Raw genomic sequence first — 27,745 nt, 5'->3', positions numbered from 1 at the left:
TAGTAAAAGTAGAAATATTGAATGTTTGAACAAGTCCCTAAAGGTTGATTTACGCTTCCGTGTACTCATGTCGCTGTTTGAAGGGATGGTGTCATGACAACGCAGAAGCATGCCTTTGAAGGTCTGCATACCAGCAAAGCTGGACACCTTCTGATCAAATTGTATTCACACAGGAAACGATGTACTAAAAGCCGACCAATCACAGCACTTTCAGGGCAAACTTGAGCTTTGATTTGTTTTTGGAGGTGAAACAAACTCATATCAACAGACACCACATCATTTCAGTACCAATGCACCCTTGCAAAAAAACGACAAAAGGTGATTTGCTGCATGCTTTGACGGGGAAAAGCTAGTGACATCTGGTGGACAAATATGAAAATGCAACATTGAAGGGCAATAGTCCTATTATAATAGAGATGAGAAAAAATGAATGTCCTCTGGCCAAATGAACTATTAAATTAATTATTCATTCTGCAAAGCCAAAATGGAAACGGAATGGCTGCATCATACTGGAGGGTGTTTCTATCATTAGCTAAATAAGGTAATTTGTGTGATCAAAATAGCAGTAACAAAGTACTAAATGTTAGTAATTGTCACCTATGTACACAGCCTTGCTGTAAGCGTAATGAATGACAGGAGTTACAGTCCAGCCTGGGAGAGATTATCACACAGCAGCCATACCAGGGGTCGGCTTATTTTCAGTCAGGCGGGTTATCAGCGAGGGCCCACATTCCCGAGAATTAAAATGCTCTCAATCATTACATTGCGTAGCAATGAGGGGCCTGTACGTGCTTGCAGTGCGCCGCCGCCGCCTTGTGAGACGGCTTACTTACTGTGTTGTGATCTGTTTTCACTGTAAACACTCTGCAAGAAGCCTTTATGCTATTGATTCCTCATGGTATTTTGTCCACACATGGGGAGTTGGCAAGTCCTGACATTGGAATTACAGGTCTCTCTTTGCATTTGTGCACCTTTCATGATTAGTACTGTTGTTATGATACGCTTGCTTCTGTGTTTATAAACTCCCTGCCAGATATATCTAACCAACCTTTACAACAGCCATGATTCTCCATGTGAGCATATTTCTGCTGCTTACATACCGGTTCGCTGTATAGTCCAGAAAGTACTTAATCAATTGTTATTGTGCCAACCTCTGGCATGCAGCCGAGCAGCAAATGTTAATTTCCATTGTTAAATTAACCAAATTATTCAGGGCAAATGCATCTCATACTAAAAACGTCAGCAAACCTGAGTTAAGCAACTCATGGGCAATGTGTATTTAGTGTGTTTTTAGCTTTTTGTAATACTTTTTTTTTCTGCAAAGCAACTCAAGTCTCTGCCTTAAGTAAGATTAGTAACCCCGATGAAATGACTACAAAAGTGATCTCAATACCACCACCTACAGGACAGATGTCCACACCCTACTGGTTGCCACCAGTGTAGTTATTAGTTTCATTGGGGAAAACCAAATTAGATGCTGCGATTATGCGGCTTGCACTGGGAAACCACCTTAGACATTCTCCAACCTGCACACTGAGTGGTGATGGTGCCCAGAAGCTGACAGTAAGGTAATAAAATGTCACTGCAGGGGCCCAGTTCTTGGCGAAAAGACAACTATGAGCCTTGGCTGTTAACAAAAGTGGAAAGATCAGCAATTCCTCCAGTGTGATATAAAGGAAAAGTCCATAAAATGTGACAACGTTTTTGTACCTGCCTCACACAAACGAACTGAATGCGATAATGGACTGAAAGAGCGTTCCAATTACCAGGAGTGGCAGTGAAGGGGAATTGGGGGGGTGGGGATGGTCCATCATGGTCGGCTCACATGAAAGGCAACACTTAGGAAGGCTAAATGAAAGCGCCAACAGCAGCAGCAGAAGGGTCTAATTATTTTTTCAGCGGTGGACGTCATTTCGCCGCCCTAGTGCAGCTGAGCCCCCCCGATGATACGCCCTAATGTCAGCATGCGCTGCATGGGGGAGAACCATGTGTGGTGGTAACTTCTTCCTAGTCTGTTTTGGTTTTCTCATGTCCACTTGTGATGGATGCCGGAGCTGAACACTCATGGCTAACAATGGGCTTGTTTTGGGTCAGAATGTGTCCGTCATTGTGCGACATGCTTCATTTGGGCCAAACAATGGCTTCATCTAGCATCCGAAGCAGGGTCCGTCACCATGACATCCCACCCCCCCATACCGCCATGCCACACCCTGCCCCCAATCTGGCCCCTTGCTTTGCACTTGTCCCCGTTTGTTGGGACAGCTGCGGTTTGGCGGCCATTGTTGGTCACACCCAGGAGCCAAGGTTGCATTCTGCTCATTGTTGCAATTGTTAATGTCTAAATGTTGTCATTGGAAGTGAAAGGCTCACCCACGGACTAACCTCTTAGCTTGATCTGGTCCTGCTGCACATTAGTCATTACCAGCAGAAGAAACATATAATTTTCTTGAGCCCACCCTGCGATTGCACACCGATTATTCCACCCCCAAAAGGCCGCAAGCCCCAGTGCCTCTTGACCCTCCTCATTGTGTGGGGGTTAGCAGTGAGCAGCTCGGCTGCTCGCTGGTGGCACTTTTTTAATGAACAGGATCTTCTGCTGAGTTATGGAGCCTTCATTGAGACTCGGTCAGGTCCTTTTCCCATGGTCTTATTAGCCATGAAAAATGAATCAGAAAAAAAAATCATAATAACTGGTAATCATCATGCACTTATTATCGTTTTTGTTTTGCTATGCATTAGTGTGCACAATCTAAAGCTAATCAATCACATCCTGGTCGCTAGAAAATCTGACCTGCTGAGCGATCCTGGTGACATTTCCTTTTATTTATTTTCAAGCCATTCTGGTTGTGTTGAATTGTTCTACATAAACATTTGCCCTTCATTGCGTTTTTAACTTTGTAGCCTAATATGGCAAAGCTACACCGTATGCGGCACATCTTAACACAAATGAATGCAGTCCTTCATGTTATGATGTCATTTTGGAGTACTGTCATGACATTTTTTTTATATGTTTTTATCAGATGGCGCTACTTTTTCCCAATCAAAGCATGTAGAAAAAAAATCTTGCCTTCTACTGTTTTTTTTGCTACAGAAATATTTAAACTTTTTTTTCTTTTTACATTAACATGCTGACCTTTTGCTGAACTTTTGCATTATTGTACTGAGCAGCCAGGAGAGAGATGTGTACAGTCTCTTTGCTGCTTTGCTATTGCTACACTTTGCTGATCTATGGTTGTCATCACACTTTTCCTACGTCACTGTAAAATGTAAAAATCTCACAGGATTTGCTGACGTTATGCGTGGTATCATGACATTTGGCTAACATTTGGCCTCTCCCTCTGCCATTATTTGTGTGTTTTTTTTACTGTCCGTATAATCTCCTCAGGGTTGTCTCCCTCCAGAGAAACAAGCCTTTTCATCTTCATCTTATGCTGCTCTATAACTAGAATGAGAACTGGGTGACCCATGAAATTAATTTTAGGGCTGATCTGAGCTTGCTGCGGTTGGAGACGCTGAGCTACTTTTCAGATGCCCGCAATGATAGTTGAGACTTCAGCAAAGTGTGCTCCCAATTAGATGGACGGCATAGTATGTTTATTAATGAATTGTAAACCTTTTAAGACTTTTACAGTCTTGTTCTGCTTGAGTGAACGTTAGGAGCTCCTCCAAGGCTTTTCTTCTGCTTGCTTTTAATGCTCATAAAGAGAGGTTTTGTTTAGTCATGGTGTTGAGTTGTAGTAAACCAAGTGACCGAACCTCAGACGATCATGCTGCGGTTTGAACAAAGAAAGCATGTGAGTCCTGCCCTCTGTGTTGGCGTGTGCATGTGTGAGTTGTAAGGATGAGAGGGAAGGAGGGGGGTGTTTACAGGCCAAGTGGGATTCATGTTTCAATCCTTGCATACATCCTTCCTTCCCCTTTGTCTGTCACTGACAGGACTCATGCTAATTATTCACTTCTAATTGCCCCCCGAGCGCCACACCTGAAATTAGAATATTTTACAAGCGTGTGCGGTTTGGGTGCTTCTGCGGACCCGCCCCCCTCCCGTTTATTATTACCTTTGCAGGCGAGGCCATTTGGATTGCAGCCATTTGTCCGACAGGACATTTTGTGTGTACGCATCACTTCAGGCCGCTACTTGTATGGTAATAACAGTGTGTGTTTTGCACGTCACAGTAAATAGCCTGTTCTCACAAGCAAAAGCATTTTACTCAAATATGTACTGTACTTACGTACTGGAAAATATTTGTTTTCAGGATGAAATGGGCAATGTAAGGCCCTTGTTCTGGCACATTTTGTGGCAAAATATAGTCAAAAATCATATTGTGTGAGTACATTATGTGTGTATTAATGCACATGTTATTTAGCAGTACCTACGTTAAGTTATGAAAGAGCAGCAGACTCTTTGGGATTGTTATTTTGGCTCCATTTGCGGTTTTGGCTTGACATGGTGCACATATATTAAAGATGGTGGCAAGCGTGATTAATGAAATTAATTAGTTACAGCAGTTCAAATTTTTGACAGCCCTAATTTTTTAAAGTGGAGGACCTATTTTTTTGTTTTTTTCTTGACGGAGGGGGGCAGGCGTCTATTTGAGTTGGCCTGTTTATTGTTTAAAGTCTGCGTCGCACCCAGCAATTAATTGAGTCACGCCGTTCTCACATGTTTCCGGCACTGAAAAGGACTAACTGACACGTTAAAAAGGGAAGGATGTTGTTGGGATGCAGGCGTCAACACCATGTCTGTGAAAGAGTTACCTCAATGTGACGTGCTGTGTGTTTTCTAAACGCCCTCAGAGCCCAAGCGACAACAATCTCATTCATTCACCACTCTGTGTGTTTTTGTGGAGGAACCGCCCGCAACATCCAGCTACCGCAATTTTATCTCCTTCAAGGAACCTGACGGCATGCCAGGAAGTTTCTTGGCCCGTTGCAAAAACCAAAGCGTGCGTAACCGACCTCGACACACACAGCAGACGGATATCAGATCCAGCAGCCGACCAGCGCCGGAGATGCCTGCCCCGCCCTCTGAAAAGCCCTCTCAAGTTCTGACAAGTTTGTCTCCAAGCAGAGCAGGGAATTTTGTTTAGGCTACATCTCCTTACTTTTTTCATATCGTGACTTGAAGCATGGCAAAAAGGACGGAGCGCCGTGTTCTATGTTTTATAAAATGGACCCCCTCCGTTTGTGCTAATACTCTGTATATTATCCAGGAAATGTCTGTCTTTTGTCCTCTACATAGCTTGGTTTTTAACCACGATAATGACATTTCCATTAACTTAGTTGGCATGATTAGTGCTGGTAATGTCCATCATGCGCTTTCTTGTTATCTTATTTGAGCACATTGTTTAAAAGAACCAAGTATTTTTATGCAGAATCTACGAGAAATCTTTCTAGAAAAAAGGACCTACTAAGACAGCCTCGTGACGTTTATGTCATTATTTTCAAGCCATTCTAGTTGTGTTGAATGAATCTAGACGAAATTTCCTTTTGAAACATTTGTTCCGTGTGGCAAAATGTACTATTTGAAATGGGCATTTTGATCCCACATTTATCGTAACACAAACTAATGCAGTCCTTTGTGTTGCAATGTCATTTTGGACTATTTTTTCACCATTTAACGGTACTTTTTCCCAATGAAAAGAATGCAGCAAAAAGTAAAAATTTGTTAAAGTAAAAAATATCTATGAAATTAAAATGTCTTACATAAATAAAACTGTAAAAAATACTACAAATAACTAAACATTAAAAATGACAAAAGTAGAAAAAATAATACAAAATAAACATTTAAAATTACTTGCATGAAATAATAAAAATTTAAATGTCTTGAATAGAAGTATACAAAATAATAATAATAATAAAAAATACAAATAATGTACGAAAATGCAGGTTACGATCTAATAACCTTTAGAAAATGTGGATCCAAGTTTGACACCATTTCAGAAGCCTTGCTTTAAATGGTTGAAATCCCCCAAATGTGCAGTAATGAATACTCGGCCAAGCAGGTTTACTACAAGGTGATGGCAAACAGGCAACGGACAGGTCGCCAATCAGACCAAAGCAGCTGCGTCAACAGCTCAATGTTGTGCAGGCATGATGGCAAACATTGTCCATCTATCCTTCCTGTTACATCATCATTTAACACGCTGTTGTGACATACAGTAGAACCACTGCATTTTCATTGCATCTAGGTGTTTGTGTAGGTTGTACACAACACATGACCTCAAAAGCACCCTAATCCTGGTTGTTTGCCTCCTGTCGGTTTCCTAAGCGACGCCACAGGGCAGAGACGAGTCAGGTCCATCCAGTTTACTTGTTAACATACCAAAGCATCCTCTACCGGCTCGCTCTGCTCTCACACCTTTGCCCGTCACTCAGGTTGAGCTTATGATACCTGCAGATAAGCAGCTCAGCTGTCCGGCCAAGCAACATGGCCGTGCTGTGCACACCAGCTGGCGCCCTGCTGGTCATAAACCAGTCAAGACTGGTGTGGAGGTCTGGATCTGAAACCTTTCTCTTTTTCCACAACACCCCATTGCGATAGTTTAGCTAATGAGCATATCGGATTAATGTTCCCCCCCATCATGGTTTGTTCGCTAAGTGCAGTCGCTTCCTTATCTGTCTACTAGAACAAAAAAAAACAAAAAACCTTAACCACTGATTTCCCGCCACAGCGTGCTTGGCCTACATCTGGAGGGATCAACAAGTTAAGCCGCAGCCTTTCAACCTTCCAACTCTGTCAATCTGTTACCAGCACTCACTGCAGCCGAGGCCATTCAACTGTTTCAGGCTGTTGGCAACCACAGAATTTAGCATTATTGATTCAATCCCACAGTGTATTGGGACTTTGGAGACATTTCCTCCAGAAATGTACAATAACGTATACACATAATGACAGTAGTTCATGAGGAACAAACCTACCTAACCATGACCACTACTCATTAGTTCCTCAGTAACTACTATGTTTTAGTTTACCTTATTGTAAAGTGAGACCAGGTGCCATATTGTACTGTTGTTTCCACTTTGGTTGCTGTTTTTGTTAGTTTTCTTGTGCTTTTTTATATAACAGCCACACAAGTAAGCCGTCAGTTTTCTGTCTTCTGAGGTCATATCAAGGGATATTAAAGATGTAAAGTTACTCCACAATGCCTTACAATCGACTAAATACAGTTTGAGTGCGCTCTCAATCCAAATTCAGATGTAATGGCCTGCTAATTTATTAAATAACGGAGTAAAGAAACCCCGAAGTGGTGTGGCCCATGATTACTGTCATCATAGGGATTTATAGCCAAACATCCCTGGCCGTATGATGACATGGCACACCCCTATTCCAAACTCAAAAAGTGGTTTTGCCAAACTTGGCTCCCTTTTCATGGTTGCACACATGTTCCTCAGCGATTATGGGACGTTGAAAGTGTCCTCTTGTGGGATGTAGACTTTTCCTGGGGGGTAATTACAAGCCTCTCAGAGGGTGGGTGAAAACCGATAGGGCCCTTTTGGTATTTAATTTGTGTGACGGTTAGGGTCTTCTGCTAGGGAAGGGCCGCATTGGTGGAATTTATGGGTCCGGCCCCGCCCTGAATGGAAGCATACGTTCTTGAGCAGCCCCGCAGACCTCCACCACATGATACGAGCCATATTGTAATGTCCCCCTCCCCGACATCACACATTCCTCTTTTTTTCTGTGTGTCAGTCATGATTCAGCTGAGAAGTGTTTTGAGTTTGCAGCGGTGGATTTTGTCTCGAAAAGTCAACATCATTCGAATTAGCTTCAGGCCGTTCCGCTGAGTCTTGACAGGCCCCGCGTGCCACACTGCGAGCGATCACCATCGTCTTTTTTTTTTTTTTTTTTTTTTAATGCAGAGAAATGTGGTCAACAGGCTTGTAATCACAGTGGAATTTTTTCAGGGTCATCAACAGTCCTGCCGCTTATTTGCATGCTTCCTTGTTGGCTGGGCTGCCATTCACCAGCTTGTTTTGTCAACACGCGTGACATCAAGTCACAAAAAGGCGAACCAAAGCAACCAAGGTCAGGTTCTGGCCTGGGTACCAGTTAACCCAAAGCCTTATTACAGGGGAAAGGCCCTATTTTGATCAAGGTTTTGTTGTGTAGTTCCCAGTGGAACCCAATTCATATATTTCCTGTATACTCATTTGTATCAGCAGGTGCCAAACCAAAACATCATTCCTGTCTTCTTTTTTATTTTGTGATCCGAACAGAAGGCCTGCATGGGAACCAGACCTGTCTGTTATTGCAGCTGCATGACATTCTTTTCAGAGGCAGCTACCCGTCACTGTACGGCTTTTCCAGTGTTATCCATTCATGGCTGCACTGGCATGGCGCGACACGGCGCCCCCCATATCTGCAACCACACATCTGGCAGATCGTTTTCTGGACTCTCTACTGTGGGAGTCCAACTTAAACACAATGTGTCATCTGCTATCTATAAGTGTTTTTTTTTGTTTTATTCCCTTCAAATTACTGGCAACTGGCAAACGGACGGAATGAGCTCATCTCTGTAACGTTAAATAATGTTCAGAGTGCTTTGTGTTTTTGGCAGAGAAAGGTTTTTCTTCATAATGACAGCCGAATCGCCTGGCTGCCATGCGATCCTCCATTACTGACACAATGCGCAGAGCGCGACTATTGAATAGCAGCGCCGCTCTTGCGTAATGGCTTTCGCCCGCAAAAAAAGAGATCCTGGGATTGTGTCACATTTGAATGACTGAGGCGTGACACATATATGCTGTGGAAACCAGAAAGGGATTAAGAAGATGACTTGAGCCTCGTGTCACCTCCCTTTTGTGAACAGTTTTATTTGGAACATATGAAGAACTGTATCTGTTATCTTTAAATCTTCCCTATGGTTTCAATGATGCTCAGACACACTCAACAGTTTACTTTCAGGTGATTGTAAACAATTGAAAGATGCCCTGTTCCTCTTGAATAATTGGTTCCAGACCAGACATTCTATTATTCTATTCTAAATAAGTATAGAAGGTAAAAAACAGAACACACAAACACACCTCATCAGCATTAAAGCTACAGACTGCACAAAACGGCAGGTAACCAGTAGTAAAAGCACTTTTAAAGTGCCTGCACTCCAGCATCAAGGCTACATTACACTGTTGTAGGACCGCTGAGACTGATGGGGAAATTGTTGAAAAACATTATAATTCAGTTATAAAACAGTTTGTGCTGCTACACTTTCGTTGCCCCCATTTTTACGGCACATGCATTTCACACCTCGGCTTTGTTTTCCTCGTGCAGCTCCTCAAACAAACCCTAAACAAGTTGACCAGAGGCGTTCAAGGAGCGAGAGAGGAGGCGGGGGGAGGGGGACAAACTGGGCGGCGGTCAGGGCTGTATCCTATTAGGATGAGGGAGTGTTGAAAAGGGGCGTGGCCTGGAGCCAGTAACATCTGTGCCTGTCCCCTCTGCATTCTGCAGAGAAAGACGCGAGAGGAGAGGACAGGACAGGACAGGACACACCAAGTTTTTGCCGGCCCGCCGTGTGCTTGCACGCCTTCATCACCCATCATCTCTCCAGAGAAGAAAGCTTCATCTTTTAATTGCTGGCACTTGTCTCTGGGATTCAAAGCTGCATGGATTACACACCTTGCTGAAGGAAATGCTCTGCTGTGTGCTGTGCAGAAAGCGGGACACTGCAGTGAGTTAAGGATTGAAAACCAAAAAAAAAAAACGGAATGCTGAGAGCAGAAGAGAGGTGCTCCTGGACCGGGTAAGAGTATCCTTATGTCTTCCTTTGAAGAAAATGCATGGGAGAGGGGTCCTTAAGCCGGTTGGCTATCTGCAGCGTGGAATGTGTTTGAGGGGTAAACTCTCGCTCTGAGGCTATCAGTCCACGGATAAGCTCGGGGCGGCATTATCACTTTTTATGGATGCAGCCTGGATTCCACTCACTGTGACGCAGGTGATTGGGTCATGCTGGTCTAATTAGCGGGTGTTGGAGTGGAAAATGATGGCGGGGGAGGGGCGGATGATATGATGCTTCGACCGAGGCTGATTTCTTGGAAACTGATCTGTCTGTATGCGGGGGAATGCCCCATAATGACAAGCTTGGTTTGCTGGTAGATGTGTATGTTAAATGCACAAGCTGCTACCTCCCACCGGGTTCTCTCTGCCGGATGCTGCCCCTCAAGGGACTGTCAAGGGAGTGTGAGAGGAGGAAGGCATCATTTTTTTTTTTTAAATCCACAGCATGTGGAGGTGTGACAGGGGAGTGCAAGTTATCAGGTCAATGAAGAGGAAAGTCACCTTGAGGACCTTGCTGTGTCTACTCTTCTCAGGTTCCACTCCCTCGTTACAGATTCCGCCAAGGATTTCACCACTCCAGACATTTATTTGTTTTTCTCCACCAAATTAAAGGGACGATTCTAGTTTCTGCACCATAACCATTCAGATTAAAACTGCGGGTGATGGGCGGCTTACGTAAAATCACCCACCACAGCATGCACTGGTCGGCAACCTCTCCGGTTGCCATAGCAACTGAGGGGGAAGGCTGCAGCTCGTGCTGTGGTGGAGATATTACAGCTAAGGCTCTAAAGCATCCTTAGAATCCTCCTAAAGCTGTTAACTGGGCTGCTCCACCTTACAGGTTAAAGTTCCCATATGAAAATATTTTTCAACAATTTTAAGTCATTCTCGGTGGTCTCACATTAGTGTATTGGAATGTATTAGCATTGTTGGAATGAGCTGTCCACGCCTCTCTCGAACAGTGTGTGGCTCCAGGAAGTACTATTGTGCACTTTATGCATTTTTAGCCTGTTCGCTGAAGAAATCATCAAATCAGATATTTGGCTCCAGACTTATGATGTGTAGCAAAGCCCCAAAAAAAAAATGAAGGACCATTAAAGTTGCACATTTACTCCTTGCAAAGTGACAGGAAACAAGGCGTGCTCACGACATGTGACAAGCATTCACTCCCCCAGGCAGACAACTTCTCTAGTAGTTCCTGCAAGACGGCGAATCCGCCCATTTTATTGCTCAGACTCGATCATGCTTGCTTAATAAAGTGCCACATCCTTCCACATAACTGTTATCTGCGTATTAAACATTCCACATTGTATTCTGTGCCGTGGTTGAGTGCGGCGCTCGACATGCGGTCTATTTTTAAACTATCCATTTCATGTGTGTGTGTGTGTTTGGAGCACAGCCAAGTCCGCCCAGATGATGATAATGATAATGATGCTTGGCGAGGATGTTGTGGTACAATTCCTCCCTTTGACCCCAGTCTAACCTTCCCTTGTTGACCCCCAGCAAGAATTCCAACTTGCACCGAGTGTGTCTGTCTACAGAATGAGTTTGACAAACTTTCTTATGAGAGGACTTGTTGGTCATTTCATACTGTGTCCCCCTTCGTCCACACAAGTTAATTTTGGACTGAGGATTAATAACTTTACTGCCAAATGTGTATCAGCCTTTTGTCCCTGTGAGAGCGCCGTGACCTCTCAAGACATGAGCTAATCCTGCAGGCAGTCACCTGGTCAGCTCTCCTTGATCAGACGTTATCACTCCTCTGTTATCCTCTGTGATGTTGGCGTGGGGGTAGGAGATACATGCTGAAAGGTGGAGTTGTGTTTGCAGGGTTGGATGAGGAAGATGATTAGATTATGTCTGTGCAACGTGGATAATAGAATCTCCTGCTGTTGTTTTGCAGTGCGTATCATGTCCGCCTGTGTGTTGCTATCATGCCATGCCGTCCCTATGGTGTACACTAGCTTTATTGTTTTAATGGCTCGTATTGCAGCAATCACTTTGATTAAACGTGGGAAAGTCGTCAGCAATGTGTGCAGAGGCTGACATCCCATTGGAAAGGTTAGCAAGGCTGCATCCAATGACACGCTATGGTAAAAGAAAAATACAAAAAACTGAATTTGGGAAAAAAAATTAAACAGATTGGATAGGACCCTAGAGACGCTGTGGTTAATTGAATGGAATTGGAGCTTTGCTTTAAGTGAAGTGCCCAATTAGGATTGTTAGGCAGTACTCACCGCCACCGTAGTTTTTCCAATGGAGCAAAGCTAAAGTTGGTGTTTGTTTCTTTGATCTGATTGGCAAGCTGCTGTAGTCCAAAATAACATACAAGGGTCGCTTTTATGTCATCACTCCAAGAACACGTGTTAATTTCTTGCATCATAGACGTTGCAATAGCACTGTGAGGAAACAAAAAGAAGAAAACGCAGGCGTGTCTGAAATTTGACACCGCTGCAATCAATACACCCTCAGTCACTGGTGATATTATTGTGGGAAAAGGCTTTTGTTTCTCTGCCATTTCTCAACATGTCAGAAAAACAGCTGAGGAATGTCCCACGCAGAAAAGGATGCTTTTGTTCCTTTCGCAACACTACACAGGACTTTTTCAAAACCTGCCTGTAAAATGGGGCAGCTTGTGGCAGCGATACTTCCTTTTGTCAGCCTCAGTGCTGACATCCTCGGCGCTGTATGTTAATCCTGTAATCGGAGCGCTCTGCCTGATCAGCCATGGGACTCCCTTGGTCATACCTAGGCACGGCAAAGCTGTCATGGACAGGAGCACACACACCATACCTGAGCGAGACCTCCTTCTGTGGGCCGTAGCGAGCCGGGGACTGCCCCCTCAGCCGATATTAATCTCCTCTTAACCTGCCAGTCAGCATTTCTGTCATGGCCCAGTTATTTTCTAATGTGTATGCAAGTCTGTGTGTGTTTATCCATAGTGTACTTTAGTGGGGGGTGGTAATTGGTGGTGAGTATGTTAAATGTGGTGTCCAGCTGTGCTCTGTGCAGTTTCACCCTTGCTAAACATCGCCGAAGGCTATGTTCAATGTCAACATTGACATGAAATATTGTAGATTTCAGCGTTAGAACCTGAAGGACATTGTTTTGTCACTTTTAATTGCTGTTATTCTTGGAGCAACTAAACCACCACATGTCCAAATATTGGACTTGTGTTGACGCTTCAGCCAAGCCCCTGTGCACCCTCTAAACGGGACTTGATGAAAGGAGGACCACCAGCCTTCACCGTGTGACTCCTGACCCCTTTATGCTCATAGCTCTTTAAATGCATCCAAGATACATTTTGATGTGTGTCCGGTGGGGGTTTCAAAAGCCCATAAGCCTCTTGTGTTGATAACCGAGGCTTGCTGCAAAATACTACAATCCCTGACCCCTGAGCTAGCGCTATGGTTTAATTTTTTTGCCAGTAAAATATCACATGTTGGTATGGTCTGTGGTTTTTAGGGATAAAAAAGGGAAATTCAGTTTGGCCTCAACAATGCAGCATTTAGCTGCATTGGTGGGATGTACACTATTTATCATGCAAAAGTGACTTTTTAATGATGTTCTAACAGTAGTATGTGTCCCTAGACGCCAAATAAGAGAAAAATCTATCATCTCCCTCACTGGTTTGCTCCACTTTTGAGAACAGAAGCACTCAAACTGTCACGTTTGAAGGTCTGGATTTCCATGATGTCAAAAAACATCCTAGCTCATGGACATGATACCACTTCTGAACCACAGAGGACAGCTATGTGGGGGGGCAGGCTTTGCTACACGTCTTAAAATAAAGCCTGAAGCTGCCTCAACTATCCATCAGTCAGCTACAGACATGAGTGCTGTACGTTTGATCAATAAAAAAAAAAGCTGCGGGCTGTAAATGCCCCCCGGGCCACACTTTAGACACCACTGACATAGTATGATGTTGCTGTTAAAATGTGACCGTAATGATAGCGGTAGCTCAGATAGCTATGCTAATGTTGCTAACGTGTCCTCCTGTTGTACTCCTTAATGTTACATTGTTATTGGGGTGTTGATATAATTGATTGATATTTTTGAAGCTGTGGTGGTGGGCCACATGGGAGGCATACTGCATTGCTGTGGTAGCATTTTTAAAAACATATAAATTTTCATTTTCACAAATTTGAAAAATAGCACTCAATATTGCACCTTGAAAACTGCATTTATGTCAATAAAACCATAAACATGTATAGTTGGAGTGGCTTTGCTTTAGAAACGATAACATGGTGAGATGATCATCAAATCGCAAGTCTGATCCAGCCTAAATCCTAAACCAGAAAAGAAGATTAAACCAGTATGCAGTAAATGCCTTTCTGGCCCGCCCATAACACAGCTGCAGTTCCACTTTGCGTAGGCCAGCATCGATTTTAACAGTGTTTCTCTTCATCTCAGGTACATCTAAACCACCACATGACATGACTCAGGGTTCAATACAAAGACAGTAGCATGTTAGAAGAATATAAAAAAAAAATCCCTCAGTTCGTCATCATCATGTTTCATTCTTTGCAAAAACACTCCCTTCTTCACATGAGGTCGTGGCCAGACACAACAATGCCACTGGAGTGGGGGGAGTCACTTACTCCCCCAAAGGCTTTTCAGAAAGGTATCTTGTTGTTGAGTAAAGTAATTGGACTGAACATGGAGTCTGACTTCTAAAAAGATCTACAAAATCAAGGGTGGGAACAAAAAAGGCCATTTAATGAACAGTCCATGGGGCATGCTCATTTTTCTACAAGATGGTAAATAACATTTATAGAGCCCTCGGTGGATTATGGTCAAAATACTTTGGTAGACGTGTAAATGTAATAGCAATATAGTATAATCATTAGTCAAATAGTCAATGACTCATGGCCAATTTGTTGCCAAGTCCTGCCCTTGCCACTGGAAAGATGATTTACTCCATGGCGGCCATGTTTTTCAAACAAACCTGTTCAAATTTTACAGATGTGATCGTCAGTCTGCTGAAGGTTTTTACCATATTCAGTGGTAAACTCAATCCCACTTAACACTTTTAAACTCAGTCGCTACCAAAGATTTATATATTATATATATATAAATACATATTATATTTCAACTTGAGCACTTGCCCACAAAAACGTATTCATACGTACTATGCATAGGTAATGATGCAACTGCACAATAGAAACATTTTAGTGCATTTTAGAAGAGCTAGACGTGAATCTTTCCCATAGAAATCCATGCTCCACTGCAACCAGGAAGTGAAAAGGCATCTCGCCGCAAATGTTCATTCATTCATTTATTTTTTACCACTTATCCTCATTAGGGTCGCGGGGGGTACTGGAGCCTGGGCGAGAGGCGGGGTACACCCTGGACTGGTCGCCAGCCAATCACAGGGCACATATAGACAAACAACCATTCACACTCACATTCATACCTATGGACAATTTGGAGTCGCCAATTAACCTAGCATGTTTTTGGAATGTGGATGGAAACCGGAGTACCAGGAGAAAACCCACGCATGCACGGGGAGAACATGCAAACTCCACACAGAGGTGGAATCGAACTCTGGTCTCCTAGCTGTGAGGCCTGCGTGCTAACCACGCGTACGCTGTGCAGCCACATTGCAAATTGTAAGATTGTAAAAAGATGGTTATTTTTCAACCATTTTTTGTGTTGTTTTTTTTGTGGCATCGTTATTTAAGCATTTTGGCATTTTGAAAATTATACTTGAAATGTATCTTGAACTGAAATCTTGCTGAAACTTACCTATATTCTACTGCTGATTACTAAAGAGCAGAAAAGGTAGAAACAAAACTTTTTCTGCTGAAAGATGAGTGTCCAATCTTTCTTTTGGTATGTAACAAGACTATATCACGCAAGAACACAATATTCTGTGTGCATTGGCCGAGTTAATGTTGGCACCTGGTGTTTGATACGTGTTCATCCTTTGTGTGCAGCGCTTTAGGAGTAGAAGAGTTGGTTTGTGCAACCAAATACATACAGTCAAATCAAAGCAGAACGGGCCTCACGTTTACGAACACTGACACACCAAATTGTTGAAAAATGACACCGACAATTAATAAGACATCAAAAAAAGTGGCTGTTAGTTTTCAGGCTGTGTGTCTCTTAGCGGTAAACGAAGTGGAATAGGAGCTTGAGGAGATGAGTAAAACAGACAGGTCAAAATCAAAAGGACGGAAAAGGGAAAAAACAAGGCTTGGCAAAGCCGTGAGAAGACAGGTTATGCATCCTCCAACCCCCCTTCTCCCTTCGCACATGTTGAGTAACGTGAGCTCCCATCCGTGTTGGACTTGGGATGCTCCCTTTTGACTCCTGCCTTTTCTCCAGGCGGCCCTGACAGATCTGCAGGAGAGATCTTGGGCAGGCACTGACGGCATCGCCGTACAAACACTGCGGATCTTTGGACTGTTTGGACCCGTGCCAGCTCACCCTCCAAAAACCACATGGTCAGGACAACAACAAAGGCTATCAAAGAGGGGATACCTCCCGCGGGGGCGAAGAGAGAGACGTGATTGTTCCAGCCTGAGTCGGCGGGTTTAACTACAGCATGTGTATTAATGAAGAAGTACAAACGGAGGATCTGTTTGCTGTTGTTATTTTCCCAGCCTCTGAAATAACTTGATGATTCTACAAAAAGGACAGTTTTGTTTGACTGCGTGCCGGAGCAGGTGACACTGGAAGGTCCTCGACTTGTAGTTCAGGGTCACAAGGCTCACCTGACTCTGAGAGGAATGTCCTCGTGTTCTAACAGGCCCGTGTAATGTCAGGAACCTTGACCGCCTGACAGACAACCTCCGGAGGCTAATGTCAGAGCGCTCGCAGGTTAACAATTACACACCAAAAAAAAAAAAAACAGCGGTCCAGTGTGCATGTTCAAAATGTCTGCCTTTGTATTGACGCCGCTGAGCCTGACTGGGGATCAACGCTCGTGGCTCAAGAGTTTGTACAAAGTTTACAGCCTGCTTTAGCTAATGGAAAAAGATGGGCACGTTTTTGTGGACTAATATGGTCAAAGAGGGCTTTCACGCTCCAACGGGTGGTTAGCGTGAAACCATGCAGCTGCTGCCTGCCGAGGTCTCTGCTAGTCTATTTGGAAAAGTCAAGGATGTGTCAAAATAAATATGCGATTCAGAGGGGACTGCTGTGTGCTTCCATGTGTGGCCTCCGTGCCGTGTTGCCCTTGTCCTTCTATGCACGCTCTCCATCACAGGGGTATTCAACTGCTTCACAATCAGGACCCTGAATGACATCAAGTTCAGCTCAAAACTTGGGAGCAATTTTTGCAGCAGACTCCTTAAAATCCCCATGGCACTCTTGTCATTTTGGGATCTTTGACTAGCCTTTTGCCACAGGTCATTTAAAGCAGTAGGTCCTTAAAAAGCAACAGTATAACAATTGAGCATATATAAATTATGTTAGCCTGGTTGTTAAGGTTTTTTTTACCGACCAAGAGACTGATTGTTTAAATTATCTGTCGGCACAGTTTAGCTTTGCATTAAATTTATCATTGTTTGTGCTCTTAATACTTTCAAACATGGCATTAGGCTTTTGTTAACATCCGCATATCAAAGGAAGCAGAGTCCTAACAATCTGATTTAAAGGTGGAAAAAAGTTGCAGGCAACTCCACTTTGTTAAGAATAACGACCCAAAATCTTCAAGGACCCACTGAAATCAATCGTGATGGTCATTATCACCATAGTCTGCAATACAGGATGTGCTCAAGCACCTTCAACAATGCTGTTCATCCGTGGCAGCTGATCTCTCAACGTTATTTATCCCTAAGACAGCGGCAAGACACTTGTTAACAAACTAAATCCACCCTCTCGTCTCAGGAAGGGAAAGTCCAATACGGAAGACAATGGGGATGATGGAGCGCTAGAGCTTACTCATCATTCAGTGACTAGTCTGAGCCTTTTACAGGATGTTTTTGTCCTGACAAAACCCCTGCCACTGCCACCGAAAACACATCCACGTAGAATCACTGCCAGCCTTTTAGAGAGCGAGAGAGGGAGAGCGCGAGCAAGTCATTGCTGAATGGAAAGAAAAATGGAGATGAAAAGGTCTGATCCAGAAAATTGGGGTGTCCATTTCAAACATGGCACTCTCACAGGGCCTTATTGTGTCAATGTTGTAATTGAATCGTTCATTGCTAGCTCTCAGTAACGTGCAGCAGTTTTTTTTTCTGCATCACCAGGCAAGTTTGTGCTTTCATTGTTGTTAACGCAAGCATCACACGCTGCCTTTTTGGGACTGTTTGCCATTCTAATGTGCTAAACTACTAAGTCCTGTCCACATGGAAACTGAAAAAAAATTGCATCTCGACGGGAATGGGTCACTAAGTGAAAACTATGTAATACATTTAGCACTGTAAATAGACACGCACATTGTGATATCAAAACTATAGAAGAAAGAAGAACGCATTCGCCTCGCGTTCGCCTCGACTTACTGTATGTGAGTCATTTAAAAATATAAGAATGTCAACTAGGGTGTGTCATGTCACCCCAAGTGTCGGCTTGTCACTTCTGGTAATGCGACGACAACATGGCGGTGATGCCATCGTTTTCAGAAGGAAGCGTTTTGCTCGTCTACATGGCAACAAGCATTTTTTAGATTTTCCCACTATTGGAAGACGTTTTAGCGCACGAAGAATGCCATTTCTGTGTAGATGTGTTCGTGTAGACAGCCCCAAACGTGTCAGAGCTTTTCTTCCTGTCACTCACACACACAGTATCTTGGAGAAATGCATCCATGACCCACTCGAAACAAATGTCTCAAAAGGTTGGAACGTTTGGGTTTCAGTAGTAGTTTCAGTGGAGTTGACATTCAGGGTGGTCTTATATAAAGTATGAATATGTTCATGTATCGCTCAGAAAATATTTGTGGAACTGAATGTCTTTCTTTCCCTTGTGCAGAACCTTCTGACGGAGGCCAAGCTCTGAGGTGGCGGAGGCCTCGACGAGGCCCCTAAAAGGAGCCTCCGACGACCTTCCCTGCCGGCATAGCCTCACCCGCCGAGGAGAGCCATGGCTCCCCGGAAGCGCGGCGGCGGTGGCCGCGGAGGCCTCTCCTTCATCTTCTGCTGTTTCAACAACAGCGACCACCCGGAGATCACCTACAGGCTGCGGGAGGACTTTGCCCTGCAGAGCATGGAGCCGGCGCTGCCCATGCCGGGGTACGACGAGCTGGACGGGATGTTCTCAGAGTTGGTGGTAAGCTTGTCTTTGTTTGTTGTGTTCTTCATTGTCTAGACTTCATACCTTGGCACGCTTTCAATACAGCAACAGTCACTTCCTCTTATTTTAGATCATCTTGTGAGTAACGGGGGCCATTCTTTCTCTGTCCTATTGTCACCTCTAATTTGCCAAGCTCTCCTCTTTCTCCCCCTTGGTTGGTTGCCACAGTAATGTAAGCATGACATTTTTGCACATCAATGGACCTCATTCAGCAGGTCCTCATGTCGAGGTCTCCGCCATCTGCTAATTGCTTGTTTTTGTCTAGCGTCCCTTTATGAGCACATAATTGAGTGTGACGACAAGGAGGCTTTCAGTTTCTGTGTTTACCGAAAAGGAAACGACACACGTGCTTTTTCTTTTCACTTCGTGCGAGCCCTTGTGTGTGCGTCTAATCGAAGGCCATTTTGCTGCGGGGGGGAAAAAAAAGACTCATATAGAGTGGATAAGTGGTCCATTGAAGATGAAATTTACATGAAGTCCTCCTTATCTTGCAAGTCAAGGAGCTACTTGGAGTTTTTTGCGGTATGATGACTCAAGAAAATCCTGATTCAATTCCTTTTCCTAGAAGGTATGAATCAACATGTTAATTACATCACATCAACTATAATTCTACTTTGTGATAATCAAGGTTTAAGGCACATAACACATGTGGTGGTTATCATTAATAGCTGTGAGAATAATGGAATTATTGTAGAACTATAATAAAATTACTATATGGATTATTTTTATTTTTATTTATTATTTATCTTTCCAATTTGCAAGATGGACATTATAGTTAATACATGGCGGAAGGATTGCTTATATTAATTATAGAACCTGTCTAATTTTCTCATGCTTGAGGGAATTTTGTCAGTTTAGATTTTTCTGGATTATTTCTAGTCTTTCAATTGACTTTTACAATGCAAGGCAGCGGTTGTCATTAACAACATTTAATGGGAAGAACAACAAAATAAATACGTCTAAAGTGTTTGTGGGTGAGCAAGAGGATAATGGCTTTGACTTAATGCATTATTTCCAGTTTTTCTATTCATTTTTGTTTTGCAAAGCAGCAGGAGGAACAATCACATTAATTACATGAGACATCTAATGTGCCTGTGTGATGGAGTGCACTGGGTTCTTTGACTCAGTGGATGATTTCTAGCCTTGTTGTTTATTTCAGGAGTGATCATTTTAAAATTATTGCATTTATTGTGCTTGTACATGAGTAAACTGGGCTCTGATTTAGTACATTTTCTAGTCTTTCTGTGTTTATTAACGCAAGGTCGTAGTTATCAGTAATGATTAGCAGAACGAGCGATCACGTTGATTATGCTGCATATTTGGCTTGAGCAATCGTGTACTGCTCGTCAAATTAAACATACTCGTGTTAGTGTGCCTTTTCGTGGTTCAGGAGCAGAATTAGAGACTCACAAACCCCCCTTCGCTCTTCTGTCATCCTCGCATGTAGACATCCTCCAACGTCTTTGCGGAATTCAAACACGACCTCAGCCGCAACCCTTGCGTGCGCCTCTGTGAAATATGTGTTATGTATCAGGACGCATGTTGTCTCCAGATGTTTGTTACCACATGTCAGACAGACGGGCCAACGCCTCGTATCTCTCGCTCATTACTCACGTGTCCACAGGCTGGAAGACATCTGATTTGAGCACCTGGTGCCATCCATATGCGTTTTGTTTGAGGACACTGACGACACTGGTGGGATCCTTTCTTCTCACTGTGCCATTGAATTGTCTAATCCAGCGTCTCCAACTCTGTTAAAACCCAAGACCACTGTAACACCACAACATAATCACTGTATTAGGGTCTTACCAATGCAAGGATGATGTCATCCGACTGCATCATTCTGTTTTTAATGGAAGCTCGTAGCAACTTGTACTGATATCTTGCAGACATCGGGGAAAAACAATGTGCCCTCTGTTACACTTTCTTAAGAATCTTAAATTTTTTTGTCTTGCAGGATGAGCTGGACCTCACAGAGAAGCACCGCGAAGCCATGTTTGCCCTGCCGGCCGAGAAGAAATGGCAGATCTACTGCAGCAAAAAGAAGGTACATTTGTGTCTGTTATGTACTGTACAGTATGTCCCTCTTGCACGGCTTGGACACTCCTTTTAGTACGTGACAAGGTCAATGTTAATCAGCTCAAAGATTGGCTTGGGCATGCTTGATGCCAGTGTTTCTAGGAGGCTGAAGATGGCTTCATGGTCTGGAACTTCCCTTGCTGTCCAACCCCAAATGTTCTCTGTTGGATTTAGATCAGTGCAACACACAGGATGGTCCAAAAGAGTGAGCTTGCTCCTTTGGAAGAAGTATCTTATGAACTGCAGAGCCATCCACAGGCTATTTGCCTCAGAGGTTCCTAAAGGGGATACCACAGACACTTTGCTCCCAACCTTTCTACACCAATGGAATATAGATTCTTTTTTTGCATACCTTATCTTAAATGTATGCTTTTAACAAAGCACAGAGTCATGTAGGTTGCTTTATAAAGCACGCTTGATGCTTGCTTGATTTCAGTTTGTGAGACATTTGAGCGGCAGGGAGTGCATGCACTGAATTAAACGAAGAAACAATTGTTATTGTTTTGTTTTATCAGCAACATTCCTATCAGCTTCTCTGGGTGAGGAGCAAAGATTCCCAGGCTCACTTCCCGGGGTGTTTACACAGTCCATCAGCTTTTATCGATAATACCAAAAACCACATACATATCTCATAACATTTCAAACATTCCCGACGCAGTGGGAAGTACACCACTCCCGTACCATCGAGTGCTAGTTGTTTTTTAAAAAACAGGATTATGTACGGTAGATAGAAAAAAAGCGTGACATCATTCGCTAACACAATTTAGGCATGAATTATAATGTATGTAGAGCAAACCTTTACTTTTACTAGTCTTCTAGCAATGATATGGTTTCTGTCTGCTTTCCCTTTCACTCTTCACATGCAGGAAAACATGGCCGCCTGCACTCTTCCTTTTTCTACCCGTAGGTGTGCACATGTAGGATATCCTGTCTCGATGAATATGCAGGATGAGAGTGATCATATTTGGATGATGCAGTGCATAGTAGACCTGACGATTCCTCAATGACTATTCCTCAAAAACTTTTGTAGACCTAAATGTAGTTTTTGTCAATTACTTCTTTACGACTTTGGTGATAAAAGCGTTGATCCAGTAAAGCGAGAGGCGAGACATCCTGACTTTTCCCTCCAGAGAATAGGTCAAGCTGTAAAAACACTAACCCCTTAGTTTCCCATCATGTATCCTGGTAGTCTTTCATTAAATGCCCAGCCTGTTTTGAATTAGAGATCACGCTGACATCACTGTGACCTCATCACGCCTATTTTCTCAGGCTTCACTTCAGCCCCTCCGGCTAGTAGTCACACATCGCTGTGAGCGCACCTCCATTTGGTCATTAATGTTTCACTCCTAAGGTGTGTTAGTCAGACATACGTTGTCTTGTCGTCTCACCTACGGCGAGCTGGATTTATGTGGGTGGGGGATGAGACGTGCTGATGTCATTCTCAATTTCTCCTTTTAGGCTGAACATTGAAGGTGTTGATGCATTTATAGCATATTTTCGCTGAACGCAGCATCCTGAATCACCCCTTTAGGAGTAATGAAATTGAATGTTACCTAACACTGAACACGCAAAGGCTTTTCTCATCACTTTGCCTGTTTGGGTAGTTCCTCGATGTTCCCAAATGTTTCCATGGCTCACCTTCTTTCATTGTCAAAGCCTTAAACAAACCCTTATATAGTTCTACACTCGGTTTTAATTTGCTAGGTCTTTAGTGTGTGGTCTGTTATCTCCTAATGTCTCATCTCAGCCATCAGCTCATGGAAAAAGTATGCTGCCGTTTCTCCCGTGTCCCAGATAGTGGCCTCATTATAGCAATAACTGTAGCCCAAAATAGCTCCATATGACACTTCGGAAATCAAGCTCAACTTCGAACAAAAGCGTGGAGAGACTCTGTGCTGGTGTCATAGTGGGGGGACGGCGATATCGACTTGCTCTATGGTGGTTGGTGACACAAAGACATCGATAAAGCTGAGTTGGCAGAAAGCCCTTGGCTCATGTCCAAACAGATAAGCCCATCATCTGAACTCAAAGTGTACGATGAAAAAAAGAGGAAAAGGAAACACTCCGGCCGTCCAGAGCAAACAGGAAGCCTGCGCTTGCACAGGTGTAGGCTTCATCAGATACAGGGATGGGGCGTGAAGGGATGAGCCGGACATAAAAGACCATTTTTTTTTGTTGTTTGAACACTGCACAAAGCAATGCCTATAAAGGAGTGTGTGGAAAAACGGCATCAAGAACATTTGGGATGAACTACACTGTTCTACTCGCTTACAACCCTTTTCCATTGGCAAAAGCAGATACTAGGTAGTATTTCCACTCATGTGTTGAACAAACCATCATTGTTTTACGTCTGGGATGCAGACATAAGTGAATTTTGAGTGCTGCCTGGTTTTCACGGACACCACAATATGCCCCCCCCTCCCATGATGGGCACGGCTTGTGGTCCAATGCGGATTATATATGTTTTCACTCTAACTTTAGTGGGTGCGTCTTTCATTCATTCATTTTTCTACCGCTTATTCTCACGAGGGTCGCGGGGGGTGCTGGAGCCTATCCCAGCTGTCTTCGGGCGAGAGGCGGGGGGTACACCTTGGACTGGTCGCCAGCCAATCACAGGGCACATATAGACAAACAACCATTCACACTCACATTCATACCTATGGACAATTTGGAGTCGGCAATTATCCTAGCATGTTTTTGGAATGTGGGAGGAAACCGGAGTACCCGGAGAAAACCCACGCATGCACGGGGAGAACATGCAAACTCCACACAGAGATGCCCAAGGGTGGGATTGAACTAAAGTCTCCTAGCTGTGAGGTCTGCGCGCTAACCAGTAGACCGACGTGCAGCCTCGTTGCGTCCTATACACTGGAAATTGTGGTAAAATCTCAGCTAGCTACTGAGTTCTGTGTCATGCTATGTTTAAAGCCGGCTTCCTGTGTCACTGTACTGATCCTGTAGCCTGTGCATTACAGTTGGGCAATGTGTTGTAAACAAAGTACAGGATATTATGAGTGTAAAGGTGACTATAGGGGTGTTATTTCATGTTTGCAGGGCTCTAATCACGGTAAAAGGAAAAGTCTTTCAAAAGTCCTAAACAGAAAATATAAAAATGTATTAATGTAGAATTCAACGTCATGGGAATGAACTTATTGCACTCTGGTCCGGAACCAATTAACCGAATAACGAGAAACGACAGTACCTATTAAAAAAAATCAAGAGGAGCCAATACTGTGCAGTGGAAAAGTGGCATTGTAAAAGTACAATTAGCCAAAAAACTTTGGATGAAGTCTTTCCAGAAAAGTGGAAGCTGTTAAAGAGACATATGTTTTATATGTGGCGGACCCATGTCGTGTATCATAAAGACCTGCCTGTGAACAGGCAGAGGCCACCCCTAAATAACCAACTGTGTTTCTGCTTGCTAATGCACCCCAAAAAGTAAATTATACCAGCATACACTTCCCACTTGGCTCCCTCTCCGTGATCTTAAGTGCAGAAGACATCACAGTGTTTAAGGTCTGACCTCTCCAATGAAACACGAACTCCTCATGTTGCTGAAGGAAGTGTTCCCACCTCTGCATCTGTTCCATTAATGGACTCTTCCAGCTCCCACCCCGCTCGGCCTTGGCACAGACGGCAAGTTGGCCGGCGAGCCTCGGTCAGAACACCTCCCTCGCTGTCACTTCCTCCTTACAGAGCAGCCAAAAAAAGCTGTACTTTCTGTGAGAGCGTCCAGGCAGGGTCTCAGCAGGAACACTTTATGAACTGACGCGCAATTAGTGTGTGATGCTCGCAGCTTGCATTGTGCTTAATGGTGCATGAAGTGGAATCACGAGCCGCAGGGCCTTTATGTGCACGCCAAGTCTCCTTCACCGAGAGAACTAAAACATTCAAGCTATGTTTTTATGTTTGATTTTTTCACTGGTAATGTAGACGTTCAAAAATGTAGTTACACTACAGGTCCCAAAACATAAAAACGTAATAAAAATGTTCGAAAATTTACAACATCTTTCAGCAGATGTTACATTTTAAATGTTTTTATTTCCTTTGTCATGAGAGCCCTTGTTTTTTAATGAGAAAAACACATGCAATATTTTCCAAAAATGACTTGCAATGTGACGTGACTCTGTAAATAATTGATTTATTTTTCCAGTTAATTATTCCAAAACACTTCTTACTCTCCGTTCCCAAAGTGTCAAAGATATGTGAGAGTAAGATAGACGAGAGTAAGAACAGAGTAAGGCATATTTCCAAATATCTCATTCTATTGTAATACATGGGATTTAAAAACAAATCCCTGCCATGATTTTAAACAGTCAACGAATGAAAATGATCAAATAAGCTGAATGTTTGTGTCCTTGAAGGTGCCTTGCAAGTAAAACAGCAGGAAGCCGTGTCCCCAATCCACATTGCTTTGCTAATCTTTGCTGATTTTCTTAAGCAGCTGTGCTTCCAGCTGTAGAGCGCCAAACTTCCCAGACAACTGTGTCAACCTACTTTTTCAATTTTGGCCATGTTTCAACCTTATGTTGCTCATCAAAATGTTCTATGGGGTCCCCCCCTACATCCCGATGTACACACCATCTTTCATTTTGTCTTTCAGGAGCAGGAAGAGAACAAAAGTGCGACTAGCTGGCCGGAGTACTACATCGATCAGCTTAATTCGATGGCAGCTGTGAGTCATCAAAACATGAACATTATATTTTCATCACTGGTTGTAAAATAGCTCATTGCGGTTGGGCGGAAACCATCCTCTGAGTTTTCATACTTATTTGGTATTTCTCCACCTTGTCCAAGAGGTTTTCCTTTCCTATTTTGTTAAGATGACGAGATTTTTGAACACATCTGAATCAGGGATGGTCGTAATAATCTTTTAAAGGATTTATTGAAGCTGTTTTCAAAGGGAGCAGCTTGAGAAAATAAAGAAAAACATCGATTTTAAACTTTTTTAACCAGGGATGCGAAAAGGTAGTGTGGGTCGATTGCATAAATAAATAAATATACCGTAGTAAATATATTACACATTTATATATTCATAAATGTATTTTCTCTGGGTCATTTTAAGGCTGCAAAATTGTGAGCACTCCTGTTCTAAAGTAACATTTAAAGGCGTGATGAACTGATTTTTAGGTCTGATAGTTAGAACTTTGAAAAACGTTCTTTTGTTTTTCAGGTTTTTTTGTGACTTGTATGGTTGTTTGTGTTCCACAGAGAAAGACTCTTCTCGCTCTGGAGAAGGAAGATGAGGAGGAGAGGAACAAGACCATAGAGAGCTTGAAGACAGCTCTGAGGACGCAACCTATGAGGTGTGGACACCAGTGAAGTAGCATCACCTATCATGTCAGGGTGTGTATGTCATATTTTCCAGATGTGACTTGAGTGGTTGGTTTGCCTTCTTCTTTCAGGTTCGTGACCCGCTTCATCGACGTGGACGGCCTGACGTGCATCCTCAACTTCCTGAAGAGCATGGACTACGAGACCACCGAGTCGCAGATCCATACGTCGCTAATCGGCTGCATCAAGGCACTGATGAACAACTCTCAGGGCCGCGCCCACGTGCTCTCGCACACCGAGAGCATCAACATCATCGCCCAGAGCCTGGCCACGGAGAACATAAAGACCAAGGTGGCCGTGCTGGAAATCATGGGTGCCGTGTGCCTGGTCCCCGGAGGCCACAAGAAGATCCTGGAGGCCATGCTGCACTACCAGCGCTTTGCCTGCGAGAGGACGCGCTTTCAGGTGCAGCAATGGACGCTGTCAGGGTGATAGGAACTCCAACTTTGAAGATATTTAAGACCTGTAATGACTTCTCTTCCACAGACACTTATAAATGATCTGGATCGGAGTACAGGTCGATACAGAGATGAGGTCAACCTGAAAACGGCCATCATGTCCTTTATTAACGCGGTGCTGAGTCAAGGCGCAGGCGAGGTGACTTTGTAGTTTCTACACTTGGGCTCACACTATTAAATTGCTGTTTCGTCATGTCATTGTTCTGTTATTTTCAGGCAAGTCTGGAGTTTCGTATTCACTTACGATATGAGTTTTTGATGCTGGGGATCCAACCTGTCATTGATAAGCTACGTTCCCATGAAAACTCCACGTTAGACAGGTGAGCTGAAACCTGAAGACAAGGCTTCCAAATCGAGAATGTCGTCATGAAGAACAACATCGCAACACATTTCCCCTCTCTCGCAGGCACTTAGACTACTTTGAGATGCTGCGCAACGACGATGAGCTGGCTCTGTCAAAACGTTTTGAGTCGGTGAGCAAGAGAAACCCTTCGTTTTTACACACTAAACATGTCTCCAAAACAACATCATGATTGTGCCCCTCTGTTGCAGGTACACATCGACACCAAGAGCGCCACCCAGGTGTTTGACCTCATCCGCAAGAAAATGAACCACACTGACGCATATCCGCACTTTATGTCCGTCCTCCATCACTGTCTCCTCATGCCACGTAGGTTACTTGCTACCGCGCTGCTATCAAACACAGTAGTGGTAATGCCCTGTTTTAAAATAAACACTACATTAATACGCAGTGGTTGCAGTCCAACAAGATAAGTATGTTGACTCAGGAGTGATACGGCGGTGCAGAATTCCAAGCTTGACTGCACTTTCTCAGTCTTCAAAGTTAGATTCATGAGAT

The 27,745-nt window shown here is 43.6% G+C and overlaps 1 protein-coding gene across 7 annotated transcripts in view; it reads left to right on the top strand.

Moving 5' to 3' along the window:
• LOC131107116 (disheveled-associated activator of morphogenesis 1-like) overlaps window positions 1-27,745 on the top strand; it is a 37,715-nt gene that overhangs the window by 811 nt on the left and 9,159 nt on the right. For 4 of the 7 annotated variants that reach the window (XM_058056824.1, XM_058056823.1, XM_058056822.1 and 1 more), the window contains exons 1-10: window positions 9,437-9,743; window positions 18,695-18,991; window positions 20,973-21,062; window positions 25,698-25,769; window positions 26,306-26,400; window positions 26,500-26,833; window positions 26,915-27,025; window positions 27,103-27,206; window positions 27,293-27,359; window positions 27,439-27,556. In XM_058056824.1, the coding sequence (XP_057912807.1) occupies window positions 18,806-18,991; window positions 20,973-21,062; window positions 25,698-25,769; window positions 26,306-26,400; window positions 26,500-26,833; window positions 26,915-27,025; window positions 27,103-27,206; window positions 27,293-27,359; window positions 27,439-27,556 (1,177 nt within the window). In that variant the 5' untranslated portion in view covers window positions 9,437-9,743; window positions 18,695-18,805. Of the gene's footprint in view, window positions 1-9,373; window positions 9,744-18,694; window positions 18,992-20,972; window positions 21,063-25,697; window positions 25,770-26,305; window positions 26,401-26,499; window positions 26,834-26,914; window positions 27,026-27,102; window positions 27,207-27,292; window positions 27,360-27,438; window positions 27,557-27,745 lie in introns of those variants that run through there. The other 3 variants (XM_058056826.1, XM_058056825.1, XM_058056821.1) reach the window with 2 other exon arrangements.

The sequence above is a fragment of the Doryrhamphus excisus genome, chromosome 19 (genome assembly GCF_030265055.1).
Source record: "Doryrhamphus excisus isolate RoL2022-K1 chromosome 19, RoL_Dexc_1.0, whole genome shotgun sequence".
Taxonomy (NCBI): domain Eukaryota; kingdom Metazoa; phylum Chordata; class Actinopteri; order Syngnathiformes; family Syngnathidae; genus Doryrhamphus; species Doryrhamphus excisus.
This window is presented reverse-complemented; position numbering and strand designations above follow the sequence as displayed.